Raw genomic sequence first — 24,581 nt, 5'->3', positions numbered from 1 at the left:
GAGTCTTTAAAAAAGGGACATAAAAGGACTAATACATGACATATGGAAGGAGTCTGAGATGGAGTCCGAGATGGACCTAAGATGGAGTTTGAGATGGAGTTCGAGATGGACCCGAGATGGACCCGAGACGGAGTCCGAGATGGACGCGAGATGGAATTCGAGATGGACCCAAGATGAAGTTTGAGATGGAGTCCAAGATGGACCCAAGATGGAGTTTGAGATGGACCTGAGACGGAGTTTGAGATGGACCTGAGACAAAGTCTGAGATGGACCCAAGACGGAGTCCGAGATGGACCCAAGATGGAGTCTGAGATGCACTCGAGATGAAGTCTGAGATGGACCTGAGATGGAGTCTGAGATGGAGTTTGAATCCAAAATTGAGAGCAACACTGAATTCGAGTTTGAGATAGAGTTCGAGTCCGAAACTGAGACCAAGACCGAATCCGAGTCTGAGTCCGAATACTAATACAAGCTATTGGGTGAAAGCCCAAAGCAATCATGCCCCAGGGGAGGGGGGGCTGCAGAGAGTTCCAAAAGTAGGGAGAGTGTGGGGGTTGGACCTCAGTGGAGCCAGTTTGGCCAGAAAAGGTTAGTTTGGCCCAGGAAGGCTATACCCAAGTGTTGGGTGATGAGATAACCACTGGGAAGTCCAAGGCTAGAGTGAATACGGACTGACAAGTGGGGTAGTTTGGTGAAGTGCTCAAGAGCTGGCTCTAGTTCCCCTAGGAGATCAAATGGTTAATGCTCCTAATCTAAGTGTGGGTACCTACTTGGATACTTGGTGTGGCTCAATGGAACCTCGCTCTAATTAGGCCCATGGCTAGAGCACCCAAAAGTAGAAGGTGGGGAGAATACCCATGAGGCTCGCGTAGGGCTATGGTGTTCTAAAATGTTGTCCCAAAGTCCCAGACTATGGAAAAAAAGAGGAGCAATCCTCTAGTGTAGTGACTAAGGATACAGTCACATGATGAGGAAGTCTTAGAGGATAGTGGAACTTAGTGGTTAGGCCTGTGGGCCTTGATCCAGTGGTAGTGTTGGCAAACACGGCCATGGACAAAAAAAGACTTGGTGGGGACCAAAAAAGGGATATTGGGGAAGGCTATTTATTCCCTATGTCTGTAAGCATCCTAGGGATGCTAAGGAGTGGATCTGGGATGACCACTCATGGACGGTTGGCCCAATCTTGGAGAGACAGGACTGTGATGTAGGTGGTGTTAGACCACCAATGCGGCAAAGGTGAATGGGCATGGCCTTAGCATAATAGGCTGATATGTTGGTGGTGTCGATCATGAGATTGGACATATGGAGCACTTGGACCAAGTGCAAAGGTTGAGTGGCATGGATGCCATTTTCGGGGCTAGCAAACCCTAGGTCTTGAATTGGACTTATGGAAGTTGTGAATGAGACCCCTCCAAGTGGTCTGAAGTGTGGTTAAGTGATTAAAGTAGAATGGAAAAATTAATCACTTACACCAAGGTTTTCTACTGCTCAATTGACAAAAGATCATTTACACAAGGACAAGATCCCCAACTTATATTCCCAAAATTGGCGATGCTTATTAGCAAACTTCTCTGCTCTATCATAAGCTGTCTGCAAATTTAGTTTGCACACCACTAGAATCTTATCAAGTTCTGTGGCTAGAGCAGTCACCTCGGAATCAAGTTTACCTTGAACATCCTTACTCAAATGCAATCTCAACTCCACCACTATTTGGGGATGCCTTTTAAACATGGCAAAGTAAGGATTTAGCTTGGTTCCACTATATTGGCTATTGTTGTAAGTAAATTGCACCAACAAAAGATATAGATCCCACTGCCCTTGCCTTTGACCAACACTATAACGTAACATATCCTTCACCACCTGATTCACATGTTTGGTTTGCCCATCTATCTAAGGATGATCTCCACTCGAGAGTTTGAAAGTCACTTGCATGGCCTTTGCAAAGCTCTTTTAAAATCCACTTATGAACTTTGAATCTTGTCCTCTAGCAAACCAAAATCAGAAAAAACCTTCTTCAAGTAGACCACAACCAAGTCTGGGGCAGTGACAGTCTTCCAAAGAGCCAACAACTACACATATTTCGTCAACCAATCCACTATGACCCATACTTGCTACTTTTGCCTCTGTGTGCATGGCAAATAAAGGCTCTGAGGAATAGGTAAAGGTTGCAAAAGTCCCTACAGCTTCTCCCATGGCACCTTTACTCACCAGTAGAGCTCATATGATTTACAATACTCAAGGATATTAGCCTTCATATTCCTCCAATAAATATTGTGCTTAATCAACTCATATGTCTTCTTTCCCCCAAAATGACAGACCTCTAGATGATCATGATAGTGGAATAAAACTTGAGTAATTAACTTATCCACTCATGGCAAGTAGACACGGCCATTGTAGTAAAGAATCCCATCCATCAATGAGAAAGGTGCTTCTATTTGTTCTCGCAAAGAGGCCACCTTAGCATCTTGAGTTTGAGCCTACTCAACCACCTACCCAAACTCACTGACCACTTTACACAAATGATGACAAAATCATGTTTATAATGCCGGTATATGACAAATACGAGATAAAGCATCTGCCACCACATTCAATTTTCCTGGACAATACTCAATAGGAATCTCCCCAAACTCCATGAGTTTGACCATCCAACGAGCTTGCCTAGTGTTCAACTCCTTCTGTATGAAAAGATACATAAGAGGTTTGTGATCCATCAACACCATAAACATTGCACCATAAAAATAGTGCCACCACGTCTACAAAGCATGAACAATGGAGAGTAACTCTTGCTTATATGTGGAATAACATTGCTCTGCAAGATTCAAAGTTTGACTCTTATATGCAATAGACTGTCCCTCTTGCATGAGAACTCCTCCTAATGCTTAACCATTCGCATTACATGTCACTTTGTAAGGTTTTGATGGATCAATAATGCAAAGCACTAGAGCTTCACTCGATAACCATTTCAACACCACAAAACTCTCCTCTTGTGGCTTCTTCCACTCGAATGGCATGTTTTTGTGTAATAACCATGTCAAAGGAATAGCCACCTACACAAATTTATACTGGAAAATCAGTAGTAACTAGCTATACTAAGGAAGCTACATAACTTGGCCATTAAAAATGGTGTAGGCCAATTCTCCACCACAACCACCTTTCTAGGATGTGTCTTGACACACTTAGATATCACAATATAGCCTAAATATTCCACCTTTGATTTTGCAAACTCACATTTGCTCTTTTTTGCATAAAGTTTGTTGTCACATAGTGACAAAAGAACCTTGTGCAAATGCATCTTATGCTCCATATTCTTGCTGAAAACAAGAATATCATATAAGAAAATTTCTACAAACTCATGAAGATAACGCCCAAATACCTCTGTCATTAACTGAGTTAATGTGGCTAGTGCATTCGTCAAATCAATCTTGGTAAACACTTGTGCTTCACCAAGCTTGTCTAAAATATCATCCACCCGCAACATCAGTATTTTATCCTTCACTGTCTTCTTGTTCAAGGCATAGTAGTCAATACACATCCTTCACTGTCCTTCTTCTTCACAAGTAAGACTGGAACACCAAATGGAGATTTATTTGGCTGAATAAATCTGAACTCAAGTAACTCCTTAACTTGTTATTGAACTTCTTGCTCCTTCACATAACTTAACCGAAATGGATGCTCGTAAACTAATTGTGTCCCCATCTCTAACGTAATCCCATGCTCCACACCTTGTAATGGAGGCAACCTATGAGGAAGTTTAGATGGAAAAACATCAAAAAAACTCATTGAGTACATCCTGTACTACTGCTTCGTGCCTTAGTCCCCCAAGTCACAAATAAACAGTAAGTAATTCAAAAGTTCTTTTCCACTATGCCAAGCCCTCTTCAAAGATGTAGCAGAGCGCATAACAATTGGAGGTTGAACTCCCTCTCCAAACCACACATCTTTTAATGCCATTATACTCCAACAAGACACCCTTAATACTCCATTTTATCTCTGGATTCACCTTCACCAACTATGACATCCCAAGAATGACATCCACACAATGGATATTTGCAAGATAAAAGGACTCCACAAGTGTGGTTTTGCCAACCAACACTTCCAACCCCTCTACACAAGCATTGAAATGTTGAGCAAAAGTAACTACACCTTCCATTATGTATGGAAGAACTCTTCGTGTCACTAGGCCATGCTTCGTAACAAACTTTGTTGAAACAAAGTTGTCATTGCTCCCACTATCCAATAAAATCTGAACTAGACTACCATGGAACATGCCCTTCAGCATTAAAGCTGATTCACAAGTGTCCTCAAGCTCCATCTTGTTCCACACACAGTTAAGTCGATAAGCAACAATCAAAAGCCTCTTCCTCCGACCGGAACGATTGTCCCCATCTTCCTCATGCTAAAAAGTTTGCAATTTTTTAGTATCTGACTTACCATCAGTAGAAGATTGGCCATTCTTCTTGCCCTGTTGTTTGTTCTTCATCTTTGGATAATCAGCCTTGTAGTGTCTGAACTCGCTGCAATGATGACAACCCTATCTATAATTCTTTATAAAAAACTTCTACTTCTTGTATTCAAAGTTGCCACCATAGACTTTAGTTTGTGGTGCTTATTCCCATCCTTGTGTCCACGGAGATCATCATGACAATTCTCGATAGAAGGACTCCTCAAACACTTGTGAGATTTGTGCTTGTCATTGTCAAGTAGACGAGCTATATCAAAGAGCTCCTCCAAACTCTTTGTAGGCTAAGAATGATGCAAGTCTTGTTGCATGCTCTCATTATGAAGGCTATCAATGAAGTAGGACTTTTTCTGATTTAGATCTTTCATTGGAACACAGCTAATCAAGTGAGTAAGCTTCTCAATATAGTCTCCGAATGCCATTTCCCTTGCTGAAAATTTCAAAGTTCTGTGTAAGCATTCTCCATGTCATAGTGAGGGGCAAAATGTAAATGAAAAGCAGCCTCAAATTCATCTATGGTAAACACTAGTGGTTTCTTATCCGCAACACAAGACTCTCCTCAAACCAATTCCACCACTAAAGACCTGCATCACATAAAACCATTAGAATAACCACTAAAGCCTCTGCATTTGGAGTTCATCTAGCTGTCAAGATCTTCACATTGGCTAGCCAAGCAAAACACTCATCCACACCACCATCACTGGAAAAGGTTGGAATCTTGAGCCAATCTACAAAGGAAGGCTTACTTGGAGCACCACCACGCCTAGCCTTGAGTGCCTCAACACATTCATGCATAGTATGCATCATGCCATGCTTTTTGTCTTGCATCTTTTACTAATTTTGATTAAGGGCTCACAACTCATAAAGAACATCTTGAATGGTCCAAATCTTTGGAACTCCATTAGCACCATCATCAGCACCACTATCAACAATGGTCAGCCATCACAACCAACTCCTTTAATACCAATGTTATGATCTATCACAAAAAAGACAAAGATCTAGTCTCCCTAAACTACACTACACTACCTCTTAAGGTTCCTCACCACCTAACCACTCCTGAGCTACCTCAAAAGCTCCACTGCGCTGCCACTCCATTGTGAGCCTTAGGGTAAATTAAGTTCCTTACCCTAACATGCCTTAATATACCTTTGAGCCTCCTTTTGACCGATGTTGAACATAGGCTAACCTCTTAACCCTTAAGGCATTCCAATCTTAAATTTCCTAGGCCATGGAAATATTCTTGGAATATTTCTGTGGTTTGTGTCACTGTGAATGTGAGTTCTTGTCTCCCTTGTTTTTTCCCTGATATTACTTCATAATACACCTTCAGGTCGATCCACAAGCCCAATTATCAGTTGGGGAGAGTAGCATTATTGAGCTGCAAGATTTGAATGACAGTCCTCAGAAGGAAGGTGACTCCTAGCCAGCCACCAACATAGCACAAACTCCAACACCTGGTAAGAGCCACAGACGGTAGCTGAGAACTTGATGGCTGGTTTATCCACCTAGGTGCAAATGGAGGTGCGGCAAAGGAAGGACTATCACCACTCTTAGCCACAACTAGCTATGGCCTTTCGGGCCAACACAAGAATGCTGAAGAGTTTTGCAGTAGTGCTAGAGATTTTTTAGTGCCTAGGATAACTCTTGGAGAGGCTATCAAGATCATGCAATTGTCAGCTCCGATCCCAATCAATCTGCCATGCCTCAAGAGACAAGGAGGTATTGGCAAGATGCCACTGCTAAGAAGGAAGTAGTCTGAGATGTAAGTTGAATCCACATCCCTCTACTGGTATAGCTATCTGTTAGGGTATTAGGGGTTACAAATGTTCCTTTTACTGGTTGATTGTGCTATATTACATGGTTGACGTGTTTCTTTTTTTCTTTTTTTTTTTTCTGGGATTGTGCTATGTTTTTCATGGGAATTACAAGGCATACAATAGCTGAGCACCTGGCTCTTGCTCAACATCATTGCGATGGAGGATGCTGAGCACATGTGCTGCCACAGGCTGTTTCTGGGCATCTACTATGTAGCACGAGGTTAAGATGCATCTCATACCGCTGCTCCAAAGGTGTTCTTGCATCTGAATTCAGGTAGAAAGCCTTGTCTCTAACTCTTTCGAGATCCCGGAGGATAGATTTTATGTTGCCAAGGGACAAATGATTCTGTAGATCAAAAGGGTAATATTGCATTCTTGGAGGTGGAATTAAAGGTGGTATTTGTTCGGCTGGTCTAAATGAATTTTCAGGTTGGTAACTGGACAGAAAGCCTGGCCCATGGTTGCAGAAACATGTTTTGTGGAGGTTCCGGCAATCCACCCATTGGAAAGTTCAGTGCTGCAATTTGTGAATGAGTACTGCATGCAAGTAATGAATATGAATCCTGTTTCTTGGGTTGAAATATTCCTTTTCTCCATGGACTGGAGTAGAACACAAGTAGAGCCACATCACTTTTTCATAGAACTCCTTTCACAATCTTTCAATGTGCTGCATGTCATACCTAAAGAAAGACATAAAAGTTAACATACCGTGTTGTGCCATGAACGCCCAGTGCTCCCACCAGGTATTGTTCATATCAGCCTGTATGCCGTTAAACTCCGGTGTAAAATCAGAACACATCTTGTAACATTTCAAAATTTTGTTGTGGAACCAAAACCCTGGAATAAAATACAAGGACCAACTTCCTCCAACATAAAAATAGCACCTTAACCCAATATTCAGATGTCCTTCTTGCCCAATATCCTCTCCATCTGTCTGCCACAAAAAAAGCTCCTAAGACACTCATATACAGGAAAAATCTGCATACACCTCTAGTCACTGTCATAGTCACCACAGCCTCCTTCCCTTGCTTGTTGCAGCCCCACAATCCTTGGCCCTCATTGGAGCTGCTCTCGACACCACTGCTCTCTTAGAAGATATAACCCGCATGAAAACATCAACTCGAACATTTCACGACTCAGGAAGGAGGTGAGCAAGAAGGATGCAAAGACTGCAATGGGCACCCTGGTTGAGCCAAACAAAAACGAGGCACTGGCAGTGGATGCTCGGTATAAGATCGATTTGGTTGGAGTGGCATTTACTCGCTTCCAGACTCATTTCTTTCATGACAACCCAGAATTGAGCATCATCAGATATGTCTCATTGATTCATGACAGTTTTGGACTCCAAATCTTGGTTTTTGCGTGGAGCAGCACACTCAGAGTATTACTTTTTGTTCCAAAGCCATTATGCATTTGGCATCCGCGCTTGAGGGTTTTTTAGCAGGCTAAGGGTACCATAGACAGCTATAACAACCTCTTGCCACTCACAAGCCACAAATAACATTTTCTAAAACGGAAGCGATTAAAATATAGGCAGCTATAGCCTTGGTGTGATCTGGCTTGAGGCACTGTCTAGAGTTTAGGTGCCACCTTAAGTTTGCTATCTTCTACTTTAAATTGCTCCTAATCATGACTAGCCTTTCTTTCACAGTCTATCTAGCGAAAAGATAAAAGGATAAAGCATCAGAAAGCAGAAATCTTCTCAGTCTTGCTGAAATGAGCAACTTTACAAGGTAGCTTTTCATTGCACGGATTTCAAGGTATCCGTACCTGGTTGAGCGAAGGCAAAATAGGCTTGATTCCAAGCAAATTTTTTGTGAGGCTGCTCCAAACAGTTGGCCATCCAAGCAGCCTCGATGTCTCAGTGGATTTGAGCAGCGATGAAGCCGTAGATTGCATAGGCCTGTACTACGAATAACTATAAGAGCGGAAAAACTAAAAGAAAAGCTTACGCTGGGCCGGTAGAATATGCTTGCTCAAACATGCCAAGAATATGCTCCATCTTGGGTCGTTCTTCAGGATTTGTCCTTGTGCAATCTAATGCAATTTTAGTACACAGGACAATTTGATCATGGGACGCGCCATTTAGTATCGCTGGGTCGAGCACACACTGGAGATTATCGGGAAATGCTCTGTCCATGATTCCTTGAAGCCCTCCTTTCACACCATTTTTCACTGGACCAGCCGCTTCTGTTCCTGTCAAGAGCTCCATAAGCAAAGTTCCAAAGCTGAAAACTTCGCCTTCCGGGGTAGGCTCATTTGTTATCGAATACTCTGCTCCACCCTTGAAATGCACGGCCAAAATTATAAGTGAGAAACAAGTCATAAAAAAGAAATCACATTTTTCACCCGGAGGATGATATCCGGTTGACCTTCCAATGTTGGTCTCTAGGCTAGTGAAATGTTTGCTGGCGTTCTTTGAGCGGATATCAGCAATGCGTGCGTTGAACTTGTCATCGAGCAAAACACTGCTGCCATTGAGATCGCAATGCATTTGAGGTTCTTTCCACTCCCCATGCAAGTACGCTAATCCCTGAGCTACTCCAGCAGCAATATCCATTCTCGAACTCCATGACAAGCTGGAAATGCCTGCTCTTTCCTTGTGTAGGTGCATGTCCAAGCTTCCATTGGACATATGCTCGTATACCAAAACCTTGAGCTTCGGGGTAGAGCACGCTCCAAGGTACTTAACAATGTTGGGATGACTCATGGCCTTGAGGAACTTGCGTTCCTCTTCAAAAAGTTTCCCCTCTCCGTTATAATACTCTGGACGGACCCTCTTAACAGCCACTGTCTTACCATTGAAAAAGACTCCCTTGTAAATTGTCCACAAGCCTCCCACGCTGAGAATCTTGTTGTTGTTAAAATTATCAGTGATCCTCCTGATGGTTCGCAGCGAATACTCGTCCGGAGGTTTCACGACGTGCAAGATTCCTGTAAGCACCGAAAGTATGAGAGCTGGAAGAAAGATACCCATCACAATTTTCTTCCACAAGCCCGAAGGACTACACTCTTTACCCAGTACTGATCCGCAAAGTCCATCATTCCCGGGGAAAAACGCCGTCATGGCAAACAATCGCATGGTTTGCGTGTCTGGGACTTTACCAGAAAGTGAGTTGTTCATGAGCCTTAGCTTCTTGATTTGTGTTGCTATGGTGAGGGAGTAAGGAATGTTGCCGGTGAGTTTATTGTCTGAAAGGTCGAGCCAGCGAAGGTTTGGTAAGTATCCAATGTTTTCAGGTATCCGACTGACGAGCTTGTTTTCTGCCAAGTTTAAATAACTAATGTTTTTCAGCAACGCACAGTAGGTAACCGGAATGGATCCCCTAAAACTGTTGCCCGAAAGGTCGAGGTGATTTAACCAGGTTATGTTGAGCCAGCCGAGCGAGCCACTGAGGAGGTTATTTGCGAGGCTGTAATACCCTACGTAACGCAGCCTACCAACATCGGGAGGCATGCCTCCTGCCAGGAAATCGTTAGATCAGCGTGTTGCAAATGCTCTTACCAGTAAGCAAGTTGTTGCTGAGATCAAGATACTTGAGATTTGGCATTCTGCCAAAGCCTCTGGGAATAGGCCCCATAAACTCATTGTTACTAAGGTTGAATCCCCAAGCGAGTGTTATGTTGCCAAGAACTGCAGGCACAATTCCTCGCAGCTGGCACCCCGAAATATCCACGTACTTGATTCTGTAGAGGTTTCTATCGCATTCAACGCCCTTGAAGTTACAGGCATGCTCGCCTACTACGCCGGTGACATGCCAGCTGGCGAAAATATTAAGTGGATCATACCAGACTGTGGCTCTAAATGCAACGAGTGCCTGGGCGTCCTTAAGACTGTATCCATCAATTCTTGACATCGCGACTTGGATCGCTGTGAGAAATCCCAATAATATCAGTGCAGCACTGGGCGCCATAGCAAACCCTTGGTAGCTCTATCTGACTAGCCAATAAAAATGTAATACGTGGCAGCTTGTAATAATTTCCTCCTTTTTGGATTGAGATTTCTAGCCACGGTAAGGTTGACCCGTAAGATGGTTTTAAGCTGTTGATGTGGAGGCGCCGAGGGAAATCATCTGGAGATTAGGTTGCGTGGCAGCGAAACCGTTTCATCCATGGCGCGCCGTCCAATATGGAAGTTTTCATCAGCTATCTCTTCCTTCAATTTCGAGAAGCAAGGAAAAGCGTCTTTTCTTTAAAAGCTTTGTTGAAAATGGCTGCAATTGTCACTTCGGACAGCGGCAAGCATATGAATGCAAAAGACCTTGACATTCTGGAGAAACGAAGGCTGGCCAGTAGAACGTTTGGATTTGTGCGCCATACCGTATATAGAACGAAGGAGCTTGTGGAACCGCCTCAAGAATGCACTCATTATGCTCCGGATGAGTGCAGGTTGGACAAAGACTTTGACTCATTGCTTCGAGCTGACAATAACGCGAGAAAAGTGAAGCAAGAGGTAATAAAGGATTGGAAGGTTCGGAAATTTTCCTTCAGAAATTTTCCTTCAGAAACAAAGGGTTTTTCGTGGAGCTCATCAAGCGTATAGAGATCAAAAAGTATACGAGGAAAGAGAGAAGCAATGGGAGACAAAGCTGAGGAGCGATTATTTCTTAAGGATCAAGGAAAAGCATCCGAACAAGGGAGGGGCGCCTTACAACTTTATTAGCATGGAATATGATGATGGTTACGAAGGCCAAAAGCTCAAATACTTGGAAGAAATGGCAACGTGCGAGTTTGAAAAGCATCTTGACAGTATCTTAATTTTCATTCGCCTCATGCACAGGTGGAGAGCAGGATTGAGGAGGCTGAGGATCCAGAGCAAAATGTCAGGCACAAGAAATCTAAATGTTATCAACTGGCAGAAGGTGCAACAGATGAATATACCAGCTAAGCCTCAGCCATTCCTGGTGCGTAGTCCTCCAAGGCCCTGTACTGCTCCGCCGGAGCCGCCCAAGATGCCCGTTGTTGCCATTGAAGCAGCCCGGCCAATTTCAGCCCTTCCACCAAAAAAATCAGATGCGTCTGAGGACTACCACTGGGAACTCTATCATTATGTTCACAAACCATATAAGTTTAAGTGAAACAAACACTCTATAGTGGTGCTATTCAAATGATTCTGTGGTGAGAGAGTCATTCCACCATAAAAATATTGATTAATAAATTCCTGCCAGTTTTAGTGATTTTCTAGATCCTTCTTCCAGTGTTTGTGAAACAACCAACCCGACCCGACCCAACATGAAGCAAGGCTAAGTGGGCAACCACTGGGGAGTAGCTGAACCATGGGGAAGTTGCAGTACCTCATGGGCATCCATGTGTCACCAAGTGACACGTGGCCAGTCCGAGGAGCTTGACGGACTGGCCTCCCTTCACAGGAAGATATCATATGCCTGGGGTCAAGCTAATGCAAGCCGAGCCCTGGGAGGATTCTGAACGTACTGAGCAGACGTATTTTGCCAAAGGCTTGCCTCACAACTAGGAGGCTGCATTTCAGCTTAGGTGGGATAGACTCATCTCAGTGCTATACTTATCTTTATTCCATCCCTTCAGTATCAAGTGTTTAGGGGAGTGTCTCATGGGTGTCTCTACCACAAAGACGCAAGTGCATAACAACTGTTGGTGCTATGTACATGGCTGGGAGGATGGGTGAGTCACCAAGGCTGCCCATCTGTGGTGATTCTACTACACGAGGCAATGCTCCTACTCACTTTAGGCTTCACACGTGGTCTCTCCGGTTTTCCTGTGCCCTCTTGAATGGAGTAGTGCAAACGAACCACCGCCAATGTTAGTCGCTACCACACTGCAATGATTGCTGAGATCCTCACTTGTTTTCCCTCAAAGTGGTTCTGATTGCAAGCTTCCCACGGCACTTGCACCCCCATCACTCTCCATGTTGCCCAGCAATCATTGCCCGCTGCTTCCCAAACCGAAATTGCCAGTTCTACTCCTATGGGGTCCCAATGTGCTTAAGACCCCCCATCTGTTCCGGCCCTAGCTGCCATGCAGGACATGTACTCAGTCCTCTTACTCCTTCAAACTAGTGGAGCACGTCCCCTTCCTGAATTTCAAAATCTTGAAGAGTTCACACTTCTTGCATCACCTTCACTATTGGCCCCCATACTGTCCTTGCCATGTCACACTCCCACAATACATGCTTAACATCAAGTTCTCCACACTCCTTGCACTGTTGTAGCAGCATTAAAATGGGCATATGCCCGAGCGAGGTCCATGATCGTATTTTAAGTAAAAACACTTACAATGCTCAAGGGAAAGACCAAAACTAAATTGATTGAGCCCTCTTCACTCCCGCCCTCAACAGGATCCTTGTCTTATCATCCCTGCACTATCCAAGACTCATTGTTGCCAAGAACCCTAAACTTGGCCTACCCAACTACCATGTGTACCTAGTCATCACCATAACATCACAATCATACACTAATCTTCACGGAAAAATGGAAGGAAACAATCACACTCTAGCCCCTCATCCATCATTCCACCAACTAGCAACATTTTTTACCATTTGCATCATCCACTGCTGTTCCATCACAAGGTAATGGCTTCCTCTTTTTCCCCTCTTGACAAAATTCTTGAGGTTGGACTAGCGACTGCACTATAACACGATCCACAGTTCCTGAGACTAGAGTTCAGGTTTGGTTCTCTGTCGTTCTAACGACTTTCTCCTTTATTTTTCTTTGCATCAATTTCTTTTTATATTTTCTCTTTGCACATTTTCTTGTTTCCCTTCATTTTCTTGTTTACATATCAGCAGCCTGCTGCCACTTGGCATTTGTCTTGACATCTTTGCTCTAGATAAACCTAGTTAGAGCCTTGGGCGTTTGACCATAACAAGTACATGCTATTGCAGCACAGTGAGAATAATATATACCTGGCATCATTCTGGCCACAAACGATTTGAGTCGATTCCTTTCTTTGCTGCCTGCTGCCTCTAAGTGAAAAGGTTGGGCATGAGCTAGAGTGGTGTGACCTCAATGCCTCTGGATCTATTCACATCGCTCTAGCTCATGCTCAAAGATGGAACTTTTCAGGTTATAACCCAAAGTAATTCTATTTAACGAATGTTAGGAAAATAATACCGTGATTGCCATTGTGGAGTCCCTGGTGCAGAAAACTGTTGCCTTCTGCCTAAGCTGTTTATGAAGGAGATGCCATACCAAAAATCTGAATTTTCTATCAATGAATGGCCGAATATAAACATGATTTGATTCCAAGGACATTTTTTGTGAAACTGCCCCAAACAGTTGGCCATCCAAGTAGCCTCGACGTCTCTGTCGACTTCAGCAGTGTTGAAGCAGCAGAAGGCGCAGGTCTGTATTATGTGAAGAGCATATATTACTAAAAATAGTAAAAGCAGAAGCATACGCTGGGCCGACAGAGTACGCTTGCTCAAACATCCTAAGAACATCCTCCATCTTTGGTCTTTCCTCGGGATTTGCCTTGGTGCAATCTAAAGCTATCTTTGTACACAAGACAATTTGATCATAGGAGGCTCCACCCATAATAGCTGGGTCAAGTACAGACTGGAGATTATCGGGGAAAGCTCGTTCCATAATTCCTTGAAGGCCACCTTCAACATCATTTTCTACTGGAGCTGCTGGTTCTGTCCCTGTCAAGAGCTCCATAAGTAAAGTACCAAAGCTGAAAACTTCTCCCTCGGTAGTAGGCTCAATGTCTGTAGCATACTCTGCTCCATCCGTGATACATAAATGAGAAAAAAGGAGTAAAAAGAAACAAGAGAAATGAAAGTGTGTTCACCTGGAGGCAGATAGCCAGTTGATGTTCCAATGCTTTTCTCTGGATTAGTGAATGCTAGGCTTGTGTTTTTCGAACGGATATCACTAATGTGTGCATTGAACTTATCATCTAGAAGAACACTCCTTCCTCTAAGATCACAATGCATGGCTTGAGGCTCATTCCACTCACCATGCAAATACGCCAACCCCTGTGCCACTCCAGCAGCGATATTCATTCGTGAACTCCATGACAAGCTTGACAGGCCTCCTCTTTCCTTGTGTAAGTGCATATCCAAGGTTCCATTGGCCATATGCTCGTACACCAAGACCTTAAGCCTTGGACTGGAACACGCTCCAAGGTACTTGACAATGTTTGGATGATTCACGGCTTTCAAAAACCTACGTTCCTCGTCAAAGATCTTGTTGTTGTCATTGTAATACTCAGGCCGGAGCCGCTTTACAGCTACTGTCTTACCATTTAGAAAGACGCCTTTGTAAATCGTGCACAGACCTCCATCACCGAGAATCTTATTGTTGTTAAAGTTATCCGTAACGCTCCTGATAGTTGAAAGTGAGAACTCGTCCGGAGGAGCCACCAAATACACTACTCCAGTAACGACTGAAAGTATTAGTGGAGGAAGAAACAGTCCCATAACGACTTGCTTCCAGACCTGCGAGCTTGGACATGCTCTTTCTACCACTGGTCCACAGAGTCCATCATTTCCAGGGAAAAAGGCTTTTGCAAACAAGCGCATGGTGTCAGTGTCTGGAACAATCCCTGTAAGAAAGTTATACTTTAGTCTGAGCATATTAAGTCCTGTTGCCATAGCGAGCGAGTAAGGAATGTTGCCAGTAAGCAAGTTGCGAGAGAGGTCAAGCCTGCGAAGGTCATCTAAATATCCAAGTGATTTGGGTATCGGACCGGTGAGCTTATTCCTTGACAAATCTAATTGGGTGAGGTTAGGCAGTAATGTACCATAACTTTCTGGAACGGGTCCCCTAAAACTGTTGTTAGACAGATCAAGACGTCTAAGACTCGACATGTTGAGGAAGCCAAGGAAGCCCGTAAGCTGGTTATTTGCGAGGCTGTAGAAGTTTAAAAACTGCAGCTTGGCAAGATCGGTTGGCATAAACCCTGAAACAACAACAAGAACAACAAGCTATTGCAAGAAGTAGACTGAAAGACGAGAAAAAGCGCAATTGCAGATCCAACGTAGAGACTACTTAATAATGAACTTAAAACAATAACGAAAATACAACAAATAAAATAAAATAAAATAAAAAACAGTAAACTTACCCGTGAGAAAGTTGTTGCTCAGGTCGAGATATTTAAGATTTGGCATCCTCCCAAAGCCTCTAGGAATTGTCCCAATAAACTCATTGTGACTAAGGTTAAATCCCCAAGCCAGCGTTATGTTACCGAGTACTGAAGGAACAATCCCTCGCAGCTGGCATCCCGAGATATCTACATACTTTATCCTCATGCGACGCATATCACATTCGACACCCTTAAAGTTACATGGGTGCTCGCCTAGTACCCCAGTGGCCTGCCATGTCGCAAAAGTATTTAGTGGATCGTACCAGACAGTCGACTTAAATTCCATAAGCGCCATTGCATCTTGTAGGCTGTTTTTATCAGCCCAAGAAACTGCTATTCGGATCATTGCTAGTAGCAGTAAGACCACCGACATCAAAGTTTTAAGCTCCATGACGATGCTAGAAAACCCTTGGGGGCTCCAAAATCCGACGTGTCACGCTTTGAAATGAAGACGTGGCAACTGAATTTTATGGTGGAAAAGATAGCAGAAAAAGTGTGGAAGAGCCTATTACTTTTTCATAAGGCTTGCCAATTACTAAACTTCTCCCTGAAAGATCATGTCCCTATTCTACACTTTTCCCAACAGCACCTACTTTGTTAGGTTTGTCCATGGAGAAGAGGAAGAGAAAAAAAATAGTTTGTAGATTAAGCAGATCCCTTTTCCTTGCTGTGCTGGTAATTAAGATGGAGAGCTTGAATTCTTTTTTTAAAGCTTGTTTTTTTTTCATTTCTCTTCTTTTGCTCTTTCCTTTTCATTCATTTTCATAGCAGAGCAATAGTCTCCTCCTCCTTTGACTCTAGAGTAGTAGTTGGTGCAATTGCTTGATCAGTAATATTATTCAAACTTATTATGAATATACTTGTAATTGCCCAGCCAATGCTGGGCGGTTGGCAACACCTTGCACCACCAACACCAGTTCCTTTAACAAGAGCTAAGATCCCTCAAATTCCCACTTATAATCTTTCTGTTTGAAACACTGTGGACGACATGACAAATTAGAGCTATTAGAGCTGCCAAAACTATCTCATGCTCATCAATTTCATGGGTGTTTATGTACTGGAATTGATTTTCCTGGTCATCCTAAGAGGCTCAGGACGAACTAGCATCATACCTATATACACATCTTCTTTTACCCAGCCCTTGCATTGGGAAAAAAATTGTGGGATCCAGTGAAACGCAAAACCTCTTGCATTGCACCTCACCAAACACTCAATGATAAACCCTAGCATAACTTACCTGGACATGTGTCAACTTTGTATCTTCTCTTGCTCTAGCTTTTGTGCTGGCATTGAACATGAAGCTATGTTATTTGGTCCTAGCCAATCAAAGTTGCCCATCTCATTCACCACGTCTTTGGTGCCCTTTGCACCAAAGTGTTCAAGTTAGATATGCCGAGCTTTCACTCTAAGCAATCTAACCGTGCATCACGACTCCGAGGCATCCCTCGCTTGGCAGTGTGCCCAAACCAGTCTCCTCATTGAGAGTCCATGACCACCAAAATATGAGTGTCCTCATATTCCAAACCATCACCACGCCCTAGTGATTTGGGACTCGAACCCAAGCACTAGAGGGTCGGGACTCGAACCCAACTTCCGTATATGCATCTACGGACGGCATCACCTTAGATGCCTGGCGTGACTCCCCACGCCGGTGCACCAACTTATATTTAAAGTGCGCTATAGATCACAACTTAGGAACCTAGTTCCCCCGCACTGCCAAGTCCTCTCACTTGACAAGCCTGTGATCATGCATGCACTCCTCCATACTCGGCCCCATGGGCCACCCCTTTGAAGTTAGCACCTTCAACTAGGGGATTTGTCCCCCTGAATTGCCAATCTCACTTAGCAAGTCATCCGGCCACCGTAACATGGTTCCTACATAAGCATGAAAGTCCTTAACCATCGACTTTCGTTCAAAGCCCTCTCTTTGAACACTCGAGAACCACTTCCCCAACTTTGATAGCCTTGCCTCATGGCCAGCTTCAAGAACATGCTTCTGCTATGCCACTCTGATTTCGCGCGCTCTAGGAAACATTTACGCTTGGCTTTCTAGGTACTAAGCTACCTAGAATCGTCTTTGGGAATTTTTGAAGGAACTATGTCCCTTAGCTTGCTAAGGCCTCCCTTTTTGCAAAATTTCTAGTTGCCATATAGTCTAACATGGACAATTCCATATTTTAGACCTTCCACAATATCACGGTTGCTAGCAACAACACCCTCAAGCCCCCACTTGATTCTCCACTCCCAATTGGCATAACCACCCTTGGTTATGCCCTTCAATTCTTTTGGTTTGGTTCTATCCCTTTACTACTTGCTTTTGGCTTCACACCTTTCCTTCGGTCATTCTCCTTCAGACTAAGAGGATAGCTTTGCACTTTCTATCATGCCCTAGCAAGTATTCTTAGGGATGAACCTACCCAATATCCTAGGGAGTGGTTCCTCAATCCAGGTATGCTCACCTTATAATCCCCACACACCGGGATTAACGTTGTTGCTTATGGGCATTTACATTCCCATCACTAGCCTTGCCAAAATTCAATCTTTTGCTTTGTCCAATTTGGGTAGATAGTCTTCTCCCGTCTCCGCAACCTTGGACATTTGGATAGCACCTTCTATCCATCATTTGCTAGGGATTTAGTCCCTTGGGCCTTATCTATTGCCCTCGCGACATTAAACACCACCTCTCGGTGTCCTAGAGTGTTTTGGTGTCCCAAATGATGGCCTGTTTGACAATGAGCATTCCCTTTTATGACATTAACTTACTATATCGCAACATAAGCAATTTATCCCTCGTAAAGGTATATCTAACTTCTTTATGCCATTAAGAAGTCTTAGGTAGCTACCTTCTACCAGTTTGACGAATTATCTTACACCTTTTGCTTAGTTGCCTCATAGTTGTCAAGTCCTACAACTCATTGTTGGTGCTTCCACACCTCCATCATTGTTTTGGTCACCACACTCTACCACATGCCTTCCAGCTTAGGCTATGCCATCCCCATTTCCGTTGGGATTCCCCTTTGGCAAGGGGTTCTTATGAACCCACCAACATAACCTCAAGGTATCACACCTTGGCATATTTAGTGTCTCCACACCATTGGCCCCACGAGCCTATCCTTATGACACTACTTATTAGTGTCTAGGTCTTTGCCAAGACTAATATAGTTGTGCCTCATGCTAACTATTCGTTAGCACCGCACCATAATGTTTGTCCCCAACTCTGGGCCAAAATTGCTTTCTTCTGGGAACATCTTTCCCACAACTTTAGTATGGCACATTTTGCCATCAATGAGATATCTTTTGTTCTCATACTTGGATCTTATGATCCTCCCCATACCTTATGGGGCAGCATACACCTTAGTCTAAATGCTTTAACCAATCCCTTAGGACCATTCCCTGACCCCACTTGAGTCATCCAGCTTTTTTGAACTTCACTAAACCAACAACCCATAAGGTCCTATTTTTGAGGTGCCAGCTCACTTGAATACAACTTCATATATTCATGTCCTACTCATAAGGACCATTTTTTAAGTGTTACTCCAACACTTCATTATTTCTCGTTCTCTGTGGGCTGCCTTTTGCCCCTTAGGACTATCTATCCCCATGATGAGAATGCTGACTCATTCTTTGAGCACACCCCCAACTCCTTGGGTTCATTCTAGCATTTATAAAAGGTAGCCCCAGCTACCATTTCGAGAGCTCTTGCCCTCATCCATACTTGACCTCTCATGGTCATCAATTCCGGTCTCAAATTCATGAGCACCAGCCTCAACTATGTGTGGATTATCTTGTGACTCCTTTATTATTTTGGAGTCTGCATCTTTCCTGTGATCCCAATTGTAGTTGTTTACCACAACTACATCAGCCAGTTTGCTAAGTCAAATGCTCATTTGGATCACATCCTCAACTCTCTGAGGAAACCCTTATACTGTTCCCAAGATCCCAAAGTCGATCCCTTACTGGCCCCTTTTCTATCCACCACATTGCGCCCAAGTTCACGCATGAACTTGAGTGGAGAGCCATGTCCTCTCGACATGCTACTCCTCCCGGATAGGCCCACTCCTAAGACCTTCCGATGCCAATATCAATGGTGATATACTTGAGCACCAATAAAAGTCAGACTAAGGAATAGCTCCGATACCAAGTTGTAAGCGACTAAATTTTCCATTCTACTTTAGTCACTTAACCACACCTCCAACTACTTGGAGGAGTCTCATTCACAACCTCCATAAGTCCAATTCAGGATTTGGGACTTGGTAGCCCCAAGAATGGCATCCATGCCACTCAACCCTTGCACCTGGTCCAAGTGCTCCACGTGTCCGATCCCATGACCGACACTCAAAGGTACCACCGACATAGCAGCCTGTTACGCTAAGGCCATGCCCAATCACCTTTGTGTAAGCCACAAATTTTTCCTTTCCCATTTGCCAACTTACCTCGTCTATCCGACCAACTCTGCCTTGGCTTGTGCTAAGTTCCCTCGCCAAGGTTCCCGCCTATGGTACCAGCTCCTACTTGGTTTCAGCTACTTACTGCACGAGCAACGGAGTGTTAGCCATCCATCTACGGATTCCCAAATCTCTCCCAATCCCCCTCCCCGGGTTAGACTAGACTTAAGGTTCGGCTACACTCCCCGCAAGCACAAACAGCTAAGCAGACCAAGCCCCCAAATTCCTAACACCCCTTGGTACCACAAGACTTGATCATGGGACCCTCTAAATCCCAAGTCTTGGGTGCAGCACTTGCTTCGGGACGTCGGGGCGAAACACCGTGGCTTAACGGCCCAATATGGGTACCTCTACCCCCCCACTTCCATCCCAAAGGGAAGGCCCAAGCCCCTAGGAAGGGCGAGGACCAATGAGCCACAAGGTACTCAAGTGGGGCACCACTCCACCTGAGCCGGGAGCACCGCAGTCGGTTTCCCTTTCGGGAGTAGGAGCTGCTCTTGAGCACTTCCCTGGGTGGCCCCTCCGGCACCACTGAGGCCCATGCTCACTCCCACCCAAGGCCCTTTGGCCCCAGTCTCAACCTCAAGTCAGTTTGGAAGCACCATTGGAGAGTTCCTTCAAGACTGGTTCCTGAACCTCACTATCCCTACTATACTTTTGGAACCCCCTGCAGCCCCCCCCCTGGGAGACGCACGCTTTGGGCTTTCACCCCTTGACCCGTATTAGTATTTGGACTTAGTCTCTGGCTCGATCTTGGACCCGATTTCGGATCCGACTTCGGATTCGGTCTCGGACTCGATCTCAGACTTGATCTCAAACCTGATCTCGGACCCGACCTCGGACTCGACCTCGGACTCGGTCTCGGACCCGATTTCGGATCTCGGACTCCGTCTCGAACTCGGTCTCGAACTCGGACTCGAACTCGGTCCCCGAGTCGGTCTCGAACTCGATTCCGGACTCTATCTCGAACTCGGTCCTAGAGTCGGTCTTGGACTCGATCCTCGACTTGGTCCTATCCGATGAACTCTTTGTTATTTCGGTCAAGCTTTTGGGGATCCTTTAGCCTACGACATCTCAGGGAGTCGGTTCCTTACACTTTGCTGCACTGGTAGTCCAATACCACTTGCAACACAGTCTTGTCTCTCCAAGATTGGGCCAACCATTCGTGAGTTGTCATCCCAGATCCACTCCTTAGCATCCTTAGGATGCCCACCGACAAAGGGAATAGCCTTCCCCAATATCCCTCTGTCAGTCCCTACTAAGTCCCTTTTTGCCTTTGCCGCGTTTGCCAACACTGCCACTAGATCGAGGCCCACAGGCCTGACCACTAAGTCCCATGGTCCTCTGGGACTTCCTCACCACATGACCGTATCCTTGGCCACCACACCAAAGGACTGCTCTTTTTCCTTTCCACAGTCTGGGACTTGGGGACAACACTTCGGAACACGGTGGCCTTATGCAAGCCACCTGGGTACTCTCCCCGCCTTCCGCCTTTGGGTGCTCTAGCCATGGGCTTAGAGTGAGGTTCCATTGAGCCATGCCTAGTATCCAAGTAGGTAGTGCCACCCACACTTGGACTGGGAGCATCGGCTAGTTGATCTCCCGGGGGAACTAGAGCCGGCTCTTGAATACTTCACCAAGCTACCCCGCTTGTCAGTCTGTATTCACTCTAGTCTTGGACTTCCCAATGGTCAGTCCATCACCCAACACTGGGTCTGGCCTTCCTGGGCCAAACTAACCTTTCCTGGCCAAACTAGCTCCACTATAGTCGTCCCCCTTACTATACTTTTGGAGCTCACCAAACCCCCTAGGGTCTGGGAGACAAACGCTTTGGGCTTTCACCCTCTCGGTCTCGGTCTCGGCCTCCGCCTCGGTCCCGATCTTGGTCTCAGTCTTGGTCTTGGTCTTGGTCCCGGTCTCGGTCTCGGTCCCGGTCTTGGTCTCGACCTCGGACTCCATCTTGGGTCCTTCTCGGACTCTGTCTCAGTCCATCTCGGACTTCATCTCAAACTCCATCTCGGTCCATCTCGGACTTCATCTCAAACTCCATCTCGGTCCATCTCGGACTCCATCTTGGATTCCACTTCGGACTCCATCTCGGACTCCACCTCGGACTCCACCTCGGACTCCATCTCGGACTCCGTTTCGGACTCCGTCTTCATCCATCTCAGACTCCATCTCGGAGTCCAACTTGGGTCCATTTTGGACTCCATCTCAGACACTTCCACGTGTCATGTGTTGGTCCTTTTGGGTCCCTTTTTGGAGCCTCGCTTATTGCTCGCTTCATGCTTGTTCCTTGAGCACTTTGTTGGGAGTTCCACTCCTGCTCTCGACCTTTCAAGTTGGAGCTTTTAGTCCAAACGTGTTACACTTGTTTGGCTTTCGCTTTGGCCACTACCACGTGGCACTCTTTCGGCTCCACTTTGGGGCTTAGGGATTTGTGTCTCACAAGGTAGACATGGATCTCCACTATAGTTCATGTGTGAATTTGTAGACGAGGTGGTGGATAGAAAAATGCCAATAATGGAATGACTTTGGGATCTTGGGAATAGTACAAGGTTTTCCTAAGAGAGTTGAGTGTAAACTCCTGAGTTTGGACTTCCCAGGATGTCACCTAGCCCAGTACTATTCAAACCCAAAGACGCTTAACCCCAAGTATCCCAAGACCCTTAACTAATTGGAAAAGGGGGTGCACTCTTATTCATGAGCCCTTTCCTTCTATATTTGAACCCTATAGACCATCTTTTTAGTCATTCTCTTTGGTTGCTTACATTGAGGATGTGATCTAGATAAGCATTTGTCTTAGCAAACTAATTAATGTGGTTGTGGTAAACAATTATAATTGGGATCACGGGAAAGATAGAGACTCTGAGAAAATAAAAATAAGATTATCTTCATATAGTTGAGGTTAATGCTCATGAATTTTAGATTAGAATTAATGACCGTGGTTGGTCAAATATGGATGAGGATACAAGTCCTTGAAATGGTAGTTGGGGTTACCTTTAATAAATGCTGGAACAAAGCAAAGAGTTGGGGGTGTATTTAGAGGATGAGTTGGTATTCTCATCATTTCGACGAATAGTCCTAAGGGGTAAAACTAGCCCATAGAGAATAAAAAATAATGAAGTGTTAGTGTAACATTTGTAAAGAGAGTCCTTTTGAGTAGGACATGAATACAAGAAGTTGTATTCTAGCACGCTAGCACTTCAAAAATAACTATAAAGTTAGGACCTTACGGATTGTTAGATTAGTAAAGTCTAAAAAACTAAATGACTCAAGTTGAGTCAAGGAATAGTCTGAAAAAATTGGTGGAAGTATTTGGACTGAAGTGTATTGTACCTTACAAGGGATAGGGAGGATTATGACATCCAAGTATAAGAATAATGGGTATCTTATTAATGGCAAAATATGCCATACTAAAGTTGTGGGAAAGGTGTTTTCAGAAGAAAGTAACTTTAGCATAGAGTTGTATGTATACACTATAAAGCAATACTAACCAGTAATTGGTATAAGAAACAAATGCTTTAGTTTTGATAAGACCTAGACACAAGTGGAAAATGTTGTGAATGTAAGCTCATGGAGCGAATGGGGTTGAGACCCCAAGTGTCCTAAAGGATGATGCCTTGAGGTCAAGTTGATGGGATTATAAGAACCCCTTGCCAAATGGAAACAGGGTTGACATGCCTATATAGGCTAGGATTCATGTGCTTGTACTAAGTATTGATGAAGGTGCATGTTATACCCTATTGTAAGCAATTAATTTCTCCATTCTACTTTAGCCACTTCACCACACCTTCGACCACTTGGAGGAGTCTCACTCACAACCTTCATAAGTCTTATTCTGGACTTGGGGCTTGCTATCCCCGAGAATGGCAACTATGCCACTCAACCTTTGCACTTGGTCCAAGTGCTTCATGTGTCCGATCCCATGACCGACACCCAAAGGTGCCACTGACATACCAGCCTGTTACACTAAGGCCATGCCTATTCACCTTTGCCGCACTGGTGGTCCAATACCACTTGTATTATAGTCCCATCTCTCCAAGACTGGGCCATCTATCCATGAGTGGTCATCCCAGATCCACTCCTTAGCATCCTTAGTATGCTCACAAACAAGGGGAATAGCCTTCCCCAATATCCCTTTGTTAGTTCCTACCAAGTCCCTTTTCTGTCCATGGCTATATTCGCCAACACTACCACTAGATCAAGGCCCATAGGCCCGGCCACTAAGTCCTATTGTCCTTTGGGACTTCCTCACTATGTAACCGTATCCTTAGTCACTACACTAGAGGACCGCTCCTCTTCCTTTCCCCAATTTGGGACTTTGGGACAACATTTCGGAACACCGTGGCCCTATGTATGCCCATGAGCTTTTTTATACCTATCACTAGCCTAACCAAAATCCCTTTTGGCTTTGTCTAATTTTGGATTGATGGATTTCTCCTATCTATAACTTTCTATCACTGGGATATTGAATAGCATCTCATATCCATTATTCTTTAGTGACTTAGTCCCTGGGGCCTTATTTAATGCCCTTATGATACCAAACACCACTTCTTAGGTGTTTAAAAGTGCTTAGGTATTGTAAGACATAAAATCCCTAGGCCCCAAAGAGGAGCCAAAAGGGTGCCACATGGTGGTAGCTGAGGTGAAAGCCAAATGAGTGTAACATATATAGACTAAAATCTCTGACTTGAAAAGTGGAACTCGTAATGAAATGCTCAAGAAACAAGCACGAAGTGAGCAATAAGTGAATCTCTAAAAAGGGATACAAAAGGACCAACATATGACACGTGG

The 24,581-nt window shown here is 44.5% G+C and overlaps 2 protein-coding genes across 2 annotated transcripts; both read right to left on the bottom strand.

Moving 5' to 3' along the window:
- Positions 1-8,224: 8,224 nt before the first annotated feature.
- Positions 8,225-9,733, bottom strand: LOC9663081 (LRR receptor-like serine/threonine-protein kinase FLS2). Its single transcript, XM_002990687.2, has one exon. It carries the CDS (start codon positions 9,731-9,733, stop codon positions 8,225-8,227), a length of 1,509 nt encoding a protein of 502 aa, XP_002990733.2.
- A 1,427-nt stretch (positions 9,734-11,160) lies between these two features.
- LOC9658534 (phytosulfokine receptor 2) lies at positions 11,161-15,730 on the bottom strand. Its single transcript, XM_024664545.1, has 4 exons — positions 15,319-15,730; positions 14,212-15,156; positions 13,651-13,972; positions 11,161-11,317 (listed from the first exon to the last, which is right to left on the bottom strand). The coding sequence occupies exons 1-4, from the start codon at positions 15,728-15,730 to the stop codon at positions 11,161-11,163; spliced, it is 1,836 nt and encodes a 611-aa protein (XP_024520313.1).
- Between the last annotated feature and the right edge of the window lie 8,851 nt (positions 15,731-24,581).

Source organism: Selaginella moellendorffii, unplaced genomic scaffold (assembly GCF_000143415.4).
Source record: "Selaginella moellendorffii unplaced genomic scaffold, v1.0 SELMOscaffold_111, whole genome shotgun sequence".
NCBI lineage: Eukaryota > Viridiplantae > Streptophyta > Lycopodiopsida > Selaginellales > Selaginellaceae > Selaginella > Selaginella moellendorffii.
This window is presented reverse-complemented; position numbering and strand designations above follow the sequence as displayed.